At 36.1% G+C, this 16,354-nt stretch overlaps 1 protein-coding gene across 3 annotated transcripts in view; it reads left to right on the plus strand.

The window, feature by feature from the left end:
- GBE1 (1,4-alpha-glucan branching enzyme 1) overlaps nt 1–16,354 on the plus strand; it is a 165,293-nt gene that overhangs the window by 112,852 nt on the left and 36,087 nt on the right. For all 3 annotated transcript variants that reach the window (XM_048326884.1, XM_048326893.1, XM_048326902.1), the window contains exons 10-12: nt 1,830–1,928; nt 4,564–4,674; nt 7,516–7,687. In XM_048326884.1, coding sequence (XP_048182841.1) covers nt 1,830–1,928; nt 4,564–4,674; nt 7,516–7,687 — 382 coding nt within the window. The remainder of the gene's footprint in view (nt 1–1,829; nt 1,929–4,563; nt 4,675–7,515; nt 7,688–16,354) is intronic.

A 16,354-nucleotide genomic window follows, 5' to 3' on the forward strand; every position in this document is an offset into this window, starting at 1 on the left:
TCCTTTTTGATCTCCCTTGGATCATGTGTTGCCACTTCATTGGCCCCCTATGTGGAAGATCAGTAATGGGTTGTAGTTACCAGGCTAGGAAGTTTCCTGGTAGAAGTACATTTGATGGAAGATCTACTAAACAAACTAATTATGATTTTTTTTGTTGTTGTTGTGTCCAGTGAAAATTTGTAGACATAGGTATAAATACTGTTAAATTTGGAATTTTACTTCCCAAAAATCTGGCTTTCAATATTGTGACTAATGTAGATGGGAGCTGCTTAAATCTCAGACTTGGACCTAGTCCAGGTAGGCATCATGGCATCACAGAAAAAGGCTTTTGTTTCATATCATCTTGTCCTGTATAACCTGGAGACCAATAGTCTGTGTCAATCCTTTCTGACTGATTTAGGAGTTATTGAACTTTTTATCACAACTAAAAGTTTGTAAAGAATTTCCACTTCACTGTTCATTTTCTACAGCGTGTGGAATGTGGATGCAGTTTTCTGTGTGATCCAATGGCTGCTGACTGAAGGGGTTAATGCCCTGCTTTGATCTCCTGGCTTTGCTGATCACACAGCCTGGGATGTGCTGGCCATCCCTGCTGCCAGGCCAGGCCAAGCTGCTGGCTCAGGCTCGGCTTGCTGCTGGCCCACAGCCCCAGGCCCTTCCTTCCCAGCAGAGCTGCTCCCCAGCCTGGCTGGCCCAGCCCGTATGGATGCAGGATGAGGCCCATCCCAGGGTCAGGATTAACTCGGTGTCATTCTGTGGTGACATTTCTGCTGATTGATTCCTCCAGCCAGTCCCTCTGGATGGCAGCCCTGCCTTCCACTCCTGGGATGCCATCCATGAGCTTTGTGGTGGTCTGGTTGGTCTCCTCCCTTATGTCAGTGTCTGTGCATGCCTGTATGTGTATATGTGTATGACTTCATGTGTAAATATCTTTTTCACTATTCCAGTGCAGCAACTGGATTGAAAACTGGACTGAATCCAGAAAATCAAAATGAGCTTCCTAATTAAGCCCTGTTTTTTTCTAGTCAGTATTAATTCCATAAAGTCTCTTGTATAGAAGCGAGAGGTGTTTGTTAATCCATAACCACTGTCAGTGAGAATCCATTTCCCCACAAAAGTTAATAAAATTGAGTACTGATGGATATTTTGAAATTATTGGAGACTTGCATTTTCTGTCCAGATAACTTTAGAAAAGAATGCTGTGTGATAAAATTGCCTAACAACATGGTGAAATAAATATTTTGAGAACTTGGAATTACAAATTTAAGAATAGTCAGCTTCCATCAATATGAAACTGGAAAATTATGCAGTAAGAGCATGTCACTTTCCAGGACTAGCTGGATCAATAGGTTTGGTTTTGGGAAAAGAGCAGAGACTGTATTTTTCTTCCTCAGTGTACTTTATATTTAACCTTTTTTTATGCCATTCCTTATGCAAAATATCAATAAACAAAATGAAGGTTTAATTTGTCTTTTGTTGACTACTTTGTACTTTCTATTGATTGCTTGGAGCTCAAGAGAGCTAATTATTTGAAACTCTGCATCTACTGAGGACTCTTCCCGTTCAAATATCTACTGGATTAAAATATTTTGAGGAAGAGTATTTGGTGAGAAAAGTCATAATGCTTTTCTTTGTAACTTTTGTGTTCAAACAGCACATCTGGGTGTAGTAATAACTGATTTAAATTTATTACTTTCTCCCTTAACTAGGTCAATCTGTGAAGCTGTTTATACAGTGTTTACATACAAGTGTAACTCCAGGGTAGAAAATAAGTAGTAATATTTTCAGTGCTGTGGAAATTATGTTGTGGGGTGTTTGATCTGTTTCAGGATGTCTCTGGAATGCCAGCTCTCTGTCGGCCTGTCGCAGAGGGAGGAGGGGGTTTTGATTATCGGCTTGCCATGGCCATTCCGGATAAGTGGATACAGGTGAGAACTTCCTAAGAAATACATTGTGCTCTTCCAAGTGGGGTGTTTCTCTGTCAGTGCATACACATAAACACTTCTGAACCCTTCTGACAAGTTTTGCTTTCTCTTCTGTTAATGTGCTATTGAAATAAATTCTGACAGGCTTGAGCACAGGTATTACAGGCTGAAATGAGAGCTGTCAGATGTTATGTAGGTTTCAGGTGAGGAAGTTCAGGAGCTGGGATTTGCATTCCAGCTGATAATTGTTTTCTTCATACAATACACATAAACTCGATTTCTTCGAAATGATCTGTATCTTGCAACAGCTGTAGAATGTGTAATCTATATTGAATGTGAACAGGTAGTTTAAAAAAGTTTATATGCATATAAATATAAAAAATACCCAATAAAGAATCACTCCAAAAACATGCAATAAACCCTCCTGACACTAGATGTAGAAATTGGCATTGAATATAGATAGGCCTGAAAGTTTAAGCAAAGTAGACTTAAGTGAATTACACAAACACTTGCAATTGGTACAGGGGGTTACAAAAAGAGTAATAAAAATCTGTAAATGCTGAAGAACAATAAGATATTAGTAAGTTCTGACTACAATAAGGATTTATATCACCTTTTCCTTCATATAGAGAGTCACAAGAAAAGGCATAAAACCCCAAGTGATCTGAAAAGGCTTCTAGTGATGTTTTAGAGAATGTTTTTCAGTTAGAAGATTACACCCAAATCCCTTGGGCTGTCACAATGATCTGAAAACAATAAATGTTTTATATGAACATTAATGCTTCAATAAATATAGTGAGTAGCTAAAAATAATTTTAAAAATTAACTTACCTTCAGCATCTTTCAATTTTGTAACTAGGAGGTAGAAGGGCAATTGAAAAACAGATTTCAGACCTCTTTTCTGAAGATAAACTTGACAGCTTTTCCAACAGAGACAGCTTCATTAAAATTTGGAATGTGTAGTTTAGATATTTAGGTCCTGGAATACAGCAAGGGCTCATATTTTTTTAACAATAAATACCTAATTGTGATGTTTTTTGCATTTCTTGGAGTTTTGTTATTTTGTTTTTTGGTTTTTACTTTGTTCCTTGCCACACTTTAGAGCAGGCAATATGAGCAGTTTCCTGGGTAGGCAAAATGCAAGTGGCCAAGTTCATGTTACATGGGGAAAAAAACAGGCTGTAGAATTTTACAAGTGAAAAAAATTGATAATCTGATATAGCAATCTCTGATATGGTCTGATTAATTTAATTCACAGTACTTGGATAGGAAACATAATAGTGCTGCAGTAAATTCTGTTGTTTAACTGGAGGAAATGTCACTTTTTCCAGCTTAAAAATGTACTTGACATGGGGCAGCATGAGACACTGATGAGATGTTGGGTGCAAATCGGTTATGATTGGGATTGTACAAGAACTTGTAGTGATGCAGGCAGGAAGCTTCTTGCCAAGGAAACTGCATATGAGTGACCACAGTAGAGAGATGGAGTTAGAGAAAGAGGTGATGGCAGAGTTTGTTACCACATTTCTTGAAGGGAAAAATAAAGCTGAGATGATTGGAAGGGAAAAGTTTAGAAAGAGTTTATCAGCTGTTATCAAACTCTCCTAGACTGCTTGCTCTCATTTCTCTCCAGTTTTTAAGTACATACCTGTTAATAGTAAGTTTTCTAGGCAACTTGCTAAAATCAGTTTGAAAACTGGAGAATCTCCAAAAGATTCCATGAAAGAATTCTGAAGGATCTGTAAAAGTAAGAAAGAGAAACTGTTTGTCCCAGCAGTGGCTGTACTAGTTCAGATGAAGGATAGATGTAGTACATAACACGATGCTGCCTAGGGCTCTGGATGTGTTCAGAGCCAGAATTTATGGACTTAAAAAAAAAAAATCCACAAAGAAAGGGAAAGAAAAGACTGTTTAGGAGTATGTGGGCAGTTACAATTATAATGTTAAATTTTACAGCGTGATATTGGCCATCTTGGTGCTATTGCCTTTTTATCACTTCTATTTTTATGTCTATATATTTGCATATATGCATTTAAGTCGTAGTGATCAATGGAGGTCTACAAAGTGTTGTAGAAAAAAACGAAAAAACTAGCAATGACATTGAGCTAGATTTAGCAGAGGAAGGAAATAATGTGATATGAGGCAGAAAATTCCTATTAGTGGGATTTAGTTTCAATTTCTAAAAATCAAGAGGTGGTGGCACCACACTGCCCAGTGGTTAAGCTTTAGTTGGAAGCTCCCACATGCCAGGGTAGCATCTCCTGATACTGTAAATCAGGCAGGTGTGTGCCCACATTTTTCTTCCTTGATTTTGGTGCAGTGCTCTCTTGCAGGTCCTATCAAACACATTATCCACTGTATCAGAGGAGTCACATGATAAATGGCAACTCCTGTTGTCCGTGCTTCCCCAGGGAGGTAGAGGAGAAACAAAGGATTCTAGTTATTATCATTATGTGATAAAATTGAAAAGAAAAAAAAAAAATCTCTTTGGATTATCAGAGAAAGCTCATCACTTCAAAACTTGGGAACACAAGAACACAGTTCACAATCCATTAGAAATTTCTGTGCCAGGATGATGTTATGTGCTTTTAGTTAAAACATCAATAACTTTTCAGAGATCTTTCTTTTATTTCTGTAGATAATTAAGGAGCTGAAAGATGAAGACTGGAATATGGGCAATATTGTGCATACATTAACAAACAGACGGTATGAAGAAAAATACATTGCTTATGCAGAGAGTCACGACCAGGTATTTTCAGCTGTTTGTTTGTTCATAAGCAAGTAAAAGATCTTGTTTAGAGGCTTGGTGGGCTTTATTTTTTAAAGATGAAAAAGGAGTTGAGAAGGATGGCAAGAATTTCAGAAATAGGTAGATTTGGACTACTGCTCTTTTTTTTTTTTTACCTTTTTGTTTTTTGGTGGTTTTTGGTAGCTATTTGTTTGTTTGTTTGTTTCTCGGGTTTTTTTGTTTTGTTGGTTTGTTTCCTTTTCTTGTTTTTGTTGTTTGGGGGTTTTTTTTTATTTTTTTTGGTTTTGCTGTGTTTTTATTTTGTGGTAAAAATCCTTCATTTTCCTAAAGGAATCCTTCCTGGAGTGCATGGGTAGTTGGTTTTCAGTTTTATTTTATTTTTAAGAGACGAGTCAAAGGTGTATAACCCATACTTTTGAAAATCCAGTTTCTGTTAAGTAAGCTGGAACACTACTTATGATAAGGGTAAACAATATCCCAATTTAAGAAATTTGTTTGTAACTTGGATTGCAAACATCCTCTTTTGAGACCTAAATGAAATATTCTGTAACAGTCTGGTTGAAACCACAGCAATTGTAATAGTTCTTTGTGTGGAAAAATGAAAAAGTAATAACAAAAAAGTGGATAACACTCATCTCCCACAATCTTTTTAACCCTTGTTTCTGAAGAGTCAGCAAACACGTAATTTGGGAATTGTGAAATTAGGAGTTTTAAATGTTTTATTAGAAAATGGATATTTTATGTAAGTAACTTACCTTCAACTCTTTCCTTTACATAGTAGAGGTTGATATTTTAATTCCTGTACTTTCAACAATAAATGTCAACAGAAGTGTCCGAAACGAGTTGTATACTTTAAAAAGTGCATTCTGAGTTTACCATTCATTATATCCATTTTGTGTACCTATTTACATTCTAATCTCAGAGTCTGTTGCAGTGTTCATTTAATGCATTCTTCTGGTAAAGAACTTCAGAAATTACTTGGAAATGCATATTTTTCTATGATAAGCTGCTTTCATCAAAACTGATCCTTCACCCTAAAACATGACATAAAACATTACTGTTGCTGTTCTTTTATTTCATGCTGATTTTTAGCAATTGAGTTGTTTTCCATATCACTATGAAATTTCAGTTTAGAATGTCATACTTTGGGAAAAAATCTCATTATTTTAAATGAAAATAAAACAATGATTACGGATGTACATCAGGCTGATGTGTGAAAAGTAGGATAGAGAAACAAAAAGGAAGTGTAGATAAAATTCAGTCTAAAGATGTCTGGAGTGATGCATGTGAGGGTACAATCCTGGTTTCTTACATGATGTAATGGGCTAGGAGCTGGCTGTTGCCAGTCAGAGTACAAGGCCTTGTGGTTATAAGGAGAGTGTGAAAACAGCAACTCCAAAGCTAATAGCTGTCAAAAAAGCAGATGCAGTCCTGGAATTATTATGAGTGGAATGGAGCAAAGAGCACCATCAGTATGCCACTGCAGTCTTTCATGGTTTGTGTGCATCTTGAGTGTTGGAGGCAGGTTTGGTCCTGTATCTTAAAGGATATACTGGAAAAAATGCTGTGAGAGAGGAATAGCAGCTGCAGATTGATTTTCATAAGAAAAAAACTAAACAGAGTAAGATTCTTTGGGGTAGCAAAGAGATCATTGAAGGAGGAAATACATCCATTTATAAAATCCCAGCTGCCACAGAAAGCACTTAGCTTCTCTTCCAATGGAAAGATTAGGGGATATTAAATGGCAGTAACAAATGCCACATTCTGAGTCCAGAAAATAGTTGTTCATTGCAGTCTTCAGTCTTGTCATTGTTGCATAGGGATTTTTTTTCCCTTTAAATAAACTATTTTTTACTTAAGGGAATAATCTATATATGCTGTTATATTGTCAGTTGGAAAATGAAAGGATGATGGTGCTTTTCAGCTAGACCTGTTTACAGTCCATCTGTATCTCTGGAATTTAGTAGGTTTTCCTTCAAGAGTATGAAATAAGAATTGGTCTAATTGAACAAAAATCAGCTATTTAAATATAAATGCTCCAAAATGTTTTTAACTACCTGCCTACTAATACATAGAGTAGCATTTTGTGGCCTTTCTCAAGTAGCAAGTTAGTAATTCAGCTTTTTCTTTTGTGTGAAATCACAGAAAACCAATCACATTCTTGACTGCATGTAAATGAATCGTTCATACTCACTCTGCATATCTAAATCAGAGTTTTGTTACTACCCAATTATTTTTGCATTCCAAGGACTTTTACTTTAGACGTTTGCTTTCTTATTTTCTGTGTTTCCTATAAAAATTCCCAAATGGTCACTTTTCACTCACTGAGTTGATGCTGATGTTTCACATTTGATATCTGTAGGTGAAAGAGTTCTTAGAAGTAATTATGCAGTTTGATCCCATCAGGTGAAATGTAGGGCCAGGGGTTAGGCAGTGGCCGGTCCATTATCATGTACACTCAATCCAGGAGCCCCAGTAAGGGAGGGAGGATGGCAAGGGGAAAATAGACAATTGGGGCTGACACCAACTCAGCTCATGGACATCCCTGCCTCAGTTTACATCTTTCAGTTTTTGTCAGCAGATGAGATCTATATTGCACATCACCCAACGCACAGATGCAGTGATCAGAATGTAGGGTCACCGTGACCTGATGGGCAGTGGCAGGATGTTTCCTTCAGGAACAGGGGCTGTATCATGCACACTGAGCCACGTCCTTGTTCCTCAGCAATCTTGCAAGTCCTCCCCCTACTGACCTCCTGCTTTAAAAAAATAAATAAAAGATTTAGAAACACTTCTATTACACCCAAGGGTTTTCTTCAGTGTCTTTTTGAACTGTTCTAGGCGCTGGTTGGTGATAAGACACTGGCCTTTCGCCTGATGGATGCAGAGATGTACACAAACATGAGTGTGCTCATGCCTCTGACGCCAGTTATTGATCGTGGGATACAGCTTCATAAAATGATTCGTCTCATTACTCATGCACTTGGAGGAGAGAGCTATCTGAACTTCATGGGTAAGTAATCTCAGGAAAAAGTCTCTCATTTTCTCATCTACAGAATGCGTGGCAGGGAAATAAAGTGATCTGACATCATCTTACATCCACATTATTTATCACAGTGCTGAAATTTGGAGCATAAATGCTTTTATAGATTTATTACAAAAGGTAATATGCGTTGTTTTTCTGTCTGTAAGATGCATTATAAGACAAGAAAATAAAATCAAGATGGTTCCTAACTGTAAGAGAAATAACTTTTACAACTCAGACTAGTATTTTAAGTGCTGTTCTGCAAGTTTGTCAGGTGGTGAGCTGTGGCTCATGCAGCTGGGTTGAATTTCATCTCTATTCTTTTACACCCCTAAATTTTTTAGGGTAACAGTGAATTTACTGAAGATAGCTCTGTGCTTATTTCAGTAATTAATTGTCAGGAAGCAGTCTGGAATCAGTTGACTTATTTCCTTCCTTCTTAGTGCTTAATGAGGTAGGCAAGGACAAATCACAGACAAAGGAGGCACATTCTGCTATCCAAGCACAGAAATTGTAAGTTAGTGGTACTTTCTTCTGGTCCATAAGCTGTAAAATAAAACTGTTGCATTACTTCCTAAGCATGGTTGCTACAAGAAAGTTCAATTGTTAGTCTAATTTAATCAGCAAGTTACAGTTTCATGTCGTCATCTTAAAAGTTCAATGTTCTTAACTTCATCCGAAATTCCAAAGCTGTTTGTGTTGTTTTTTACCACATTCAGTCCTTTAATATCTTTGCAAAATAGTTCTTACTTTAGAGTAAAAATATTGTAATGTGGTCTGACAAGTTCTGTATAGCAGTTGGGATAGTCTCATGGGGAAAAAAAAGACTGAAAGCCTGCTACAAAATCACCATCTCAGTTTTCTGATAATGTAACACTTGAAAATTATGGAAATTTTAGCTTAGTATTGTCTTCTATTTTTGTGGTTAAATGTTTTGTTATATAAAGTCTAAGGGGACTGTTGGAAGTACACTGCTCTTCTTCCATAACGGTGTATTTAACATCATATTTTCTGATTAACAAAATGACAAACATAAGACAATGGCAACACTGGATTTAAGCATGCCTGTACTGGTACATGTTCTCTTTCTTTGTATTAGGAGAAGATTCAGAAAATACTGTGTTGATTTTCTTAAAAATAATTGAAGCAACTTTGGTACAGAACAAATTAATTCACTATATGCATACCAGTAAAACTATTATTTCCAATAAAATGCAGGGTTGGTTTTTTCTTTCTTAAGAGTGAAGAAGAGTTAATGAAATGAATATTTATGAAATGTGCAATCAGATACCAAAATGTTCAAGGTATGAGGTGTCTGCTTCCATCCAAACTAGTGGTACTACAATAGTTAAGGAGGCAGGTGTTTACAAAATACTCCAGCTAAACTGCAGGTGTCTTCGCCCCAGATTGACTTAGTAAGATTAGAAATATAATCAGTAATGCAATATGGCATGTTAAATCCAGTGTGTCAATGCTGGCTGATTGAGCAATTAATATTGGGTATCTCTGAGTACTGCAAATGGTTCAGTAACTATATTATAGTTTGCTGTATGTAAAAGGTGAAAAGACTGTAATAACTGTTGGAGGAGAAACCATATAAATTCAGAATGCTGTGGATTTAAAATTCATGTTGCAACGTACTATCTAGTTAAGCAAATAAAGTGACAAATGAGTTCTTAACTTGCAGGTTTGTGTGAATGCAAAAGGTAAGAAAGAGAAGCCTCCTGTGGGGTGGGGGAAGGAGTGGAAATCTTTCACAATGCCTGGAGAAGGCATTCCAGGTGCCTCTGTTCTTCCCTAGGTCCTTCTGTTAAGAATCTTGTCCCTTCTGTCTCTGAAAACACAGCAAAGAAACACCCTGCTGTCTGAATGCTTTGTTCACCTTAAGGAAGAGCAAACCTCATCTAAAAAATGTTGTGTCAGGAGTGGAAATCTGTGTTCTCAAATATATCCTGGAATTTCTCTTTGAAGATCTGGAATAATATTTAATTAGACACATGTTGGAGCATCGTTTGGGCTCCATATGTGCAAGCAGATTCCCGTTGGTAGAAGTTGTGCATCAAACACTAATTGTGGCTTTCTCTCATCTTTCTCACTTTTCACACTGTCTTCTGTGTTCTCTGTCCTTCTTATATGTATCTCTAAGAAACCACTGCAAAAATCCTGGAAGTTGTGATTCTGTTTTTCATGTTTCTGGATGTTTAATTTTCACTGGAGGCTTTTATTTTTCTTCCCACTTGCTTATATCCCAGTATTGGCAATGAGTGATATATGCAAACCTTAATGTGGATAGGAAAGTTCTGTTGTTTCACTAAATTGGTTCCCTTGTAACAAAAACCTTTGGGAGTATTCTTTCCTCCAGTCTGTGTTTTGGTTTTATGTGCAGCTTTCCAAGTGATCTCTTGGGCTTCGTGTGTGCATCTGGCATGGAAGACTTAACCTAGATAGGGAAAAACTCCATATGCTTGGCTGAAAATGATAAACGTCCTGTTGCAGTGAATGCACTCTCTGGGAGGCCAGTTTGTTTCATAGTAATAGTAAAAAAGTAGCAATTGTTTTGAAACTTTGCTGTGTCTAAATTCTCTTCTTTCAGAGCAGGTAGAAAGCAACAAGCCCAATATAGCTGTAGTTTGTGCAACCCAGCTCCTGTTTTAGACTGATGTTAATACTGAGACAGGCCACTTACGAGTCAGAAGTTGTCACAGAGTTTTAGGAAATCACAAAAATTCCAAGTTCTTCTACACAATGCTTTAGTTAGGAGCACATATGTTTGCTTCTTAAGGGGTTTCTTTCTTTACTAATTTTCTATGAAGACCTTGACATAGACAATGCACATTTAAATGTCTGAACTTTAATGACACTTTATAGGCTCAAGCAGTTACAATGTGTGTATATTAAATAGTAGAAGTAGTATTTTTAATTGTAAATAATAAAAACCTCTCTCTTCCTACTCAAGTATTTTTATTTGTAATGATATTGGAATACCATGCACATCTAATTAACTTAAAACCAGAAAAGTATATGCAAAAATATTTAGAGCCATAGATCTCTGCCCTCCCTAATATCAGGATTTGAAAACAAATCCAAAATAAAAACTTTGTATCTCACTGAAATTCTTAATTGTCAATTTTAGTCCTCTACAAAGTAACAAAAGGGCTTGAGATTGAGTGAAATTCCTCAATCACTAACCAAGGACTAGAAGAAGTTGTTATAAGACTTCTAGAGTATTACAAGAATCTTCTGATCTCAGCTTGAAAATAAAGCAACCACTGTTGTTACCCAGCAATGTTTAACTTCAGTGTAAAGACTCACACATATTTCCTGACAATAATACTTGAACTTACCACTACAAAACTGTTCTGTCTCTGCATCCTTGCATTTTCTTTTTGCTTCATTTTTCATTCTGCCCCTGAAGACAAGCTGTAGACAACGGTAATTGCTGTTCTTTAAATGTTCCTTTTCTATTTTCTTGTTCATTGCATGTGCCCTGCGCTTAGGGAAACCCTGCAGGAGGTGTAAAACAGCTGTGCCAGTTCTTCAGAGGACTTATTTCCATGGTCTCTCCTTGTCTTGCAAGATATATCTGTGTCTAGATTTAGACAAGCAAGAGTAGTTGTTTTAATGCCTTGAATATACAGACCCAAAATAGCATTTTGGGTCCTTGAGATCCTTCATTGCACAAATACTTACTGTTTTATGCCACTATAGGGTCTTGCTTTTCATCTTGCTAACAATAATTTCCTTGGTTCTTTTTTGTTTGTTTGTTTGAAATTGGCTTAAGCTCAAATCTATTGATTTAAATGGAGATTAGTTCCTACATGAACTTCTAGTACTATTTTTCATGACTCTCCCATAGTAAAACAACTCTTAATTAAGACTCCAGAGGCCAAGTTTCACTCCCTGAAAAACAACTTCTGAGACTATATATGTATATATATATATAAATATATCAATATATAGCTAGGAAGTGATTTGAAGTAACTAGAACATTTTTTGCCATCATGAGCACTGACTGATGATGTTACTGTTTGGGTTGACGTTTACCTGTTTCAGTACTATCAAAGTTGTCTGTTAAGTTTCCTCTTTCCCACTTGTTAATTCATTTACTCAGTAGTTCTATCCACCTTCTATAATCTTAGGGTGTTTTGCATGCACCAAAAGAGGTTTCTTGTGATGAGACCTTGTTCTTTCTTTACCCTTAAAAATAAAATGCTATGCATCATCTATTCCTCAGTATTTTAGAGGGAGAAACTTAGATATTTTTTCAGCTACTTACTTTTAAATTAAGGAATTTCATAACAGCAGGCTCTTGAAAAAATATTGACAAACAAGAAAAGGAATGGTACAAAAACTGTATTAGTAGCACCAATATCAGTGTGAGAAAGGTGTGTACCATTTTTTTTGAGAATATTAATTAAAAACCTGAAATAAAAATGATACAGTGATATAAATAGGAATGTTACTTTAAACAGAATTTGAACCACTATTTTATTGCTACCCATTCTAGGTGAAAAAAGAGTTGTATCAAGAACAAGGATATTTAGCTTAAACCTAAGAGAGTTTGGTTCTCTTTGGCATGTTGCATTTTTACATTTTCTTCTGATCACTTTCTTATGCTTCTTACATCTGTGCACTGGTAACAGGGTGACTTTTTAGACCATCACCTAAAGAGTGGCCTTTGGACAGCAGATGCTCTTCAAACTTGCTCAGTTCAGTCAACTCCTCTTGATAAGCAGCCTTGAAGTGCTCACTTGGTACAGGCTGCAGCTTTAGGAGAGGTGGTTTGAAGTCATCCTTCTTAGTATGCTTGCCTAGGATAGGTGACAAATGTCCTGCCAGTCCCAGGGGGTGCTTTAATTCCCTGGCAGCCTGACAGAAAACAATTATGTTCCCTTAAAGGTAAAAAACAAGGGTGTAATCTGAAATCATCCCTGCAGTTTCTCAGAGACTTAGTGACAGACCACCTACAACTTTGTTGCATAATCCCCCATATGCAGCCCCACTCACAACTTGGGTTGGGCAGTGGCAGTGGGCAGAATCCAAATTTATCTATTAGGCTTCATTAATCACTTTGACAGTTTCTTCTGCAAGGCCTAGAGGTGCAAAAAAACCCAACACCTTGTAACTGAAGCACAATGTCATAATGCCTTATTTATTTTATGTTAATATTTGTTCATTTAGAGTTGATTGAAACAAGCTTCATTGCTACACTTGCTCAAAACACATTAGAGTGACTGGAAGAAAAGCAATTAAAGAGAGAGACTGTCTCATAATTTAAAACTCAATATCACACAGACCTGTCTTATCCCACCTCTCTTCACAAATTAAGTATGTCCAAATATTAGGAATCTGTTGTGGGAGTTGATTGTACATCCTCCTGGAAAGTGTCGGGAATAAAGCACTATACATGTGTGTATGTTATTCAAATAAATAAATAAAATTATTAGCAGCAGCAGTCTGTATGTGATGGTGTATCCATGTCCACACTATGACCTCTCAAGGCAGAAACCTTGAAACAGAAACCTTCATAGCTAGCAGCATCCTCAGAACTGCTTGAGAATCAACAGTTGCTGCAAGTGAGTTGATGGACTGAAATCCAGGTAGGATTTTCCAGGATTGTAGAGGGAATAGCCTTAATTGAGGTCGCTGACATGAGTGGTACTTTATTTTTCTCTGAGTAATGCTGATGTTTCCTGAGTTTGTACCCACATCTGCTGGGTATTGGATATGACTGCATTACCAGTGGAGAAGATTTGTAGTGTATCAAGGCATTCTGACATCATGCTTACAAGGTGTTGGGCTTTTTTAAGGATGAGACTGCTATTTTTTTTTTAAATTTTATTTATTTAATTTATCAATATGCTTATTGGCATCATTTAACCATGAAATACTGCTGTTGAAACTTCTGCTAGTGTCTCAAGCCTTGTGCCTAGGGTTCCATCTGTTGCCTTGAATGTTGTATGATTTGTACAGCTCATGCTTCAGACTTGTGACATCTCCTCTACCAGTGTGTGAATGCATGCAGCCTGGTCTGCTAATATAATACTTGATGTTATATGAGGGCTTGCTAAAGAATAATGAATGGAGTTGTAAAATAAATCTCGAAGTTATTGGAGTTACAAGAGTTCTATTTCTGTTTGTATGACAGCCTTCATTTTTGCTTTATTGTTGTTTTAAAGAACACAGAAATAGGCCTCTATATATTTTTATTTTATATAACTTTACACTATATATTATAACTGTACTATGTATTAAAGCTTTCAGCACAGATTTTTAGAGGAATTTCTCTTTTCAGTTGTTTAAAAATGCGATTTATTACAGAAATTATGAAAAAAATCATATTATGAAAAGCTTTTTTCACACCTTGATTTCTGACTCTACAGGACATGGCTATTATTCTCTCCTGACATAATTGTGTTTGTTTGGTGATTTGTTCTTTCCATAACTATAAGATTCAGAATTTATTTACAGTAAACTACAATTAAAGTATTTACAAATGACATTGATTAGTTTTACTTAGATGTCTTTTATGGAAAAATATAATTAAAGATAGATCCAAAGACTGCAATAATCTGACCAAATTGTATTTTGTTTTAATTTTCTTGATGTTAAATTCAAATACATTTAAAATCAACAGATTTACCTGACTTTTAGACTTTCTTGCTTTTTTTAAATTCAGAATGCAAGCTCTGTAGTAAAAGCTCTGTCATAAAAATGCATCTTAAATTTCTTGGGAGTTGTGCATATAAACACAGAGTTTTGTATGTAAGAATCTGTTTTGATTAGACTTTAGGCATTGTACGAAATTAAGATTTGAGTAAAAGACAATATATTTGCCTAGTAGGATGGAACTGCTAAGTTTTTTAAATTTGATAATATATAGAAAATTTTTTTGTATCTACATATGCAAATTTCTATATCTGTGCATAAAGGTTTCTTCACTCAATGGTTCATTGTGTAAGCAATTAAACGTAGCCATTTTAGACTTTCTATGTTGTGGCTAACTTTGATTCAAACGAAATGCTTTGAATATCTTCTGTTTATATACTCTTGAAGTTCTTTAAACTCTTACATATTACAATTACTTTAAAAATAGCATAAAGCTTGGTTCACTCTATGAACAATTTGTTAATCATTAGTGCTTCAAAAGAGCCTTTGCATTGTAAGGTGGTGTGAGCTGATTTTGCTCAGACTTCGAGTGCTCTGGGTCCTTGGTTGAAAGACATAATGCAAAACTGAAAGGAAATTAAAAATATTTTCAGATTTTCAAGTATTTTTTCAAGATTTTTAAATTGATCTGTTGATAAAACTGAATTCCAGTATTCAGGTCTCCATTATAATTTACCTTTTTGAGAGAGATAGACTTGTTTGGGGGGATTTTCTCTCTGTTGTACCTTCTTCAATAAGTTCTTGTAATAACATGTAGTTTTCACACAGAACTTGGCCTCTGCCATGTCACAAAGCAGATGAGTAAAGTTAATTTCTGAGTTTATCAGTGTCATTAATGAAATGCTTACTGCAGGAGGTCACTCATTTCCTGGATGCCAGGTGTCTACAGGAGTGTTGCACCTGATAAAAACTAAATCTATGCTAGAAGTTTATGTGTAAGAGCAGGGAAAAAAGAGTAAGCAGGCAGGGGTAAATATGACATGGATGTTAAAGCTTTTGTCTTTTCTCCCTACTGCTCACTGTACTTCATGCACTTTTGATGCTGATAATTTATCAGTACTTGTTCTAAGTTACTTATTTCTGAAACTCCCAGTGCTGAAAAGAAGCCGCAGTAGCCTCTTACCACACCCAGATGTGTTTTACTTCTGCTTTTTGCAGTCTGTCTGTACTCAGAAGTCTGGAAAGGGCTGAGAGAAAAATGGAACTATTTTGTTCAAAGCCATCTACCAAAGAGCAAAAAATTTCTTTCTGATTATACTTTGTAGACTGGTTTTAAAAGAGATAGAGAGAGATGATCCAAATCAAGTAATTGAGCAACATCAGACTCTAGTGAGCTGGTGCAGGAGCATGCAGAGGAATCTGTTAATCACAAGCCTGTCTCTGGTGACACACTGCTCTTTCTCAGACTGGTTTTGGGCAGTGCAGAGCCAGATAGAATTAAACCCCATGTGTTACTCCATAAGGAATTCCTGGTTTGAAACATGAACTGAGCAGGTGACATTTTGTATTTGTAAAGTCTGAAGAATAGATCCTTAGGCGTATATTCCAATTTGGGTTTTAATGCGTGCAGTTGAGGTAATTTGAAATGAGTTCATCTCAGTAGTGTCATTAATTCCTCAAATCAATGTAGCTTAAGCTGAGATAACACTTTGTGATGACATTGGAATAAAAAAATAGGCGTCTTTATGTGTTCAAGAGCTTATTTTCACAAGATGTTATTAGCTTAAAATCTTCTCATTGTCCCAATTTTTTTGAGGCCATCAATCCAACACACACAGAGGAATTTGCTAGAATGAGAATTTGAGCAACATTGTAGTTAAATTTGCATTGATCTTCAAGAGACAAGGTATTTTCTGTTTTTCCTGAGAAGTGGTAAAGTCTGCAGAGCAAAGCATATTAGCACTAGAACATCTTAGAGAAATGTTGACCTGTCTTTCTCAGATGTCCTTTGAGATCTTCAATTTGAAATTCCATAGAATTGTAGAA

This window comes from Corvus hawaiiensis, chromosome 2 (assembly GCF_020740725.1).
Source record: "Corvus hawaiiensis isolate bCorHaw1 chromosome 2, bCorHaw1.pri.cur, whole genome shotgun sequence".
NCBI lineage: Eukaryota > Metazoa > Chordata > Aves > Passeriformes > Corvidae > Corvus > Corvus hawaiiensis.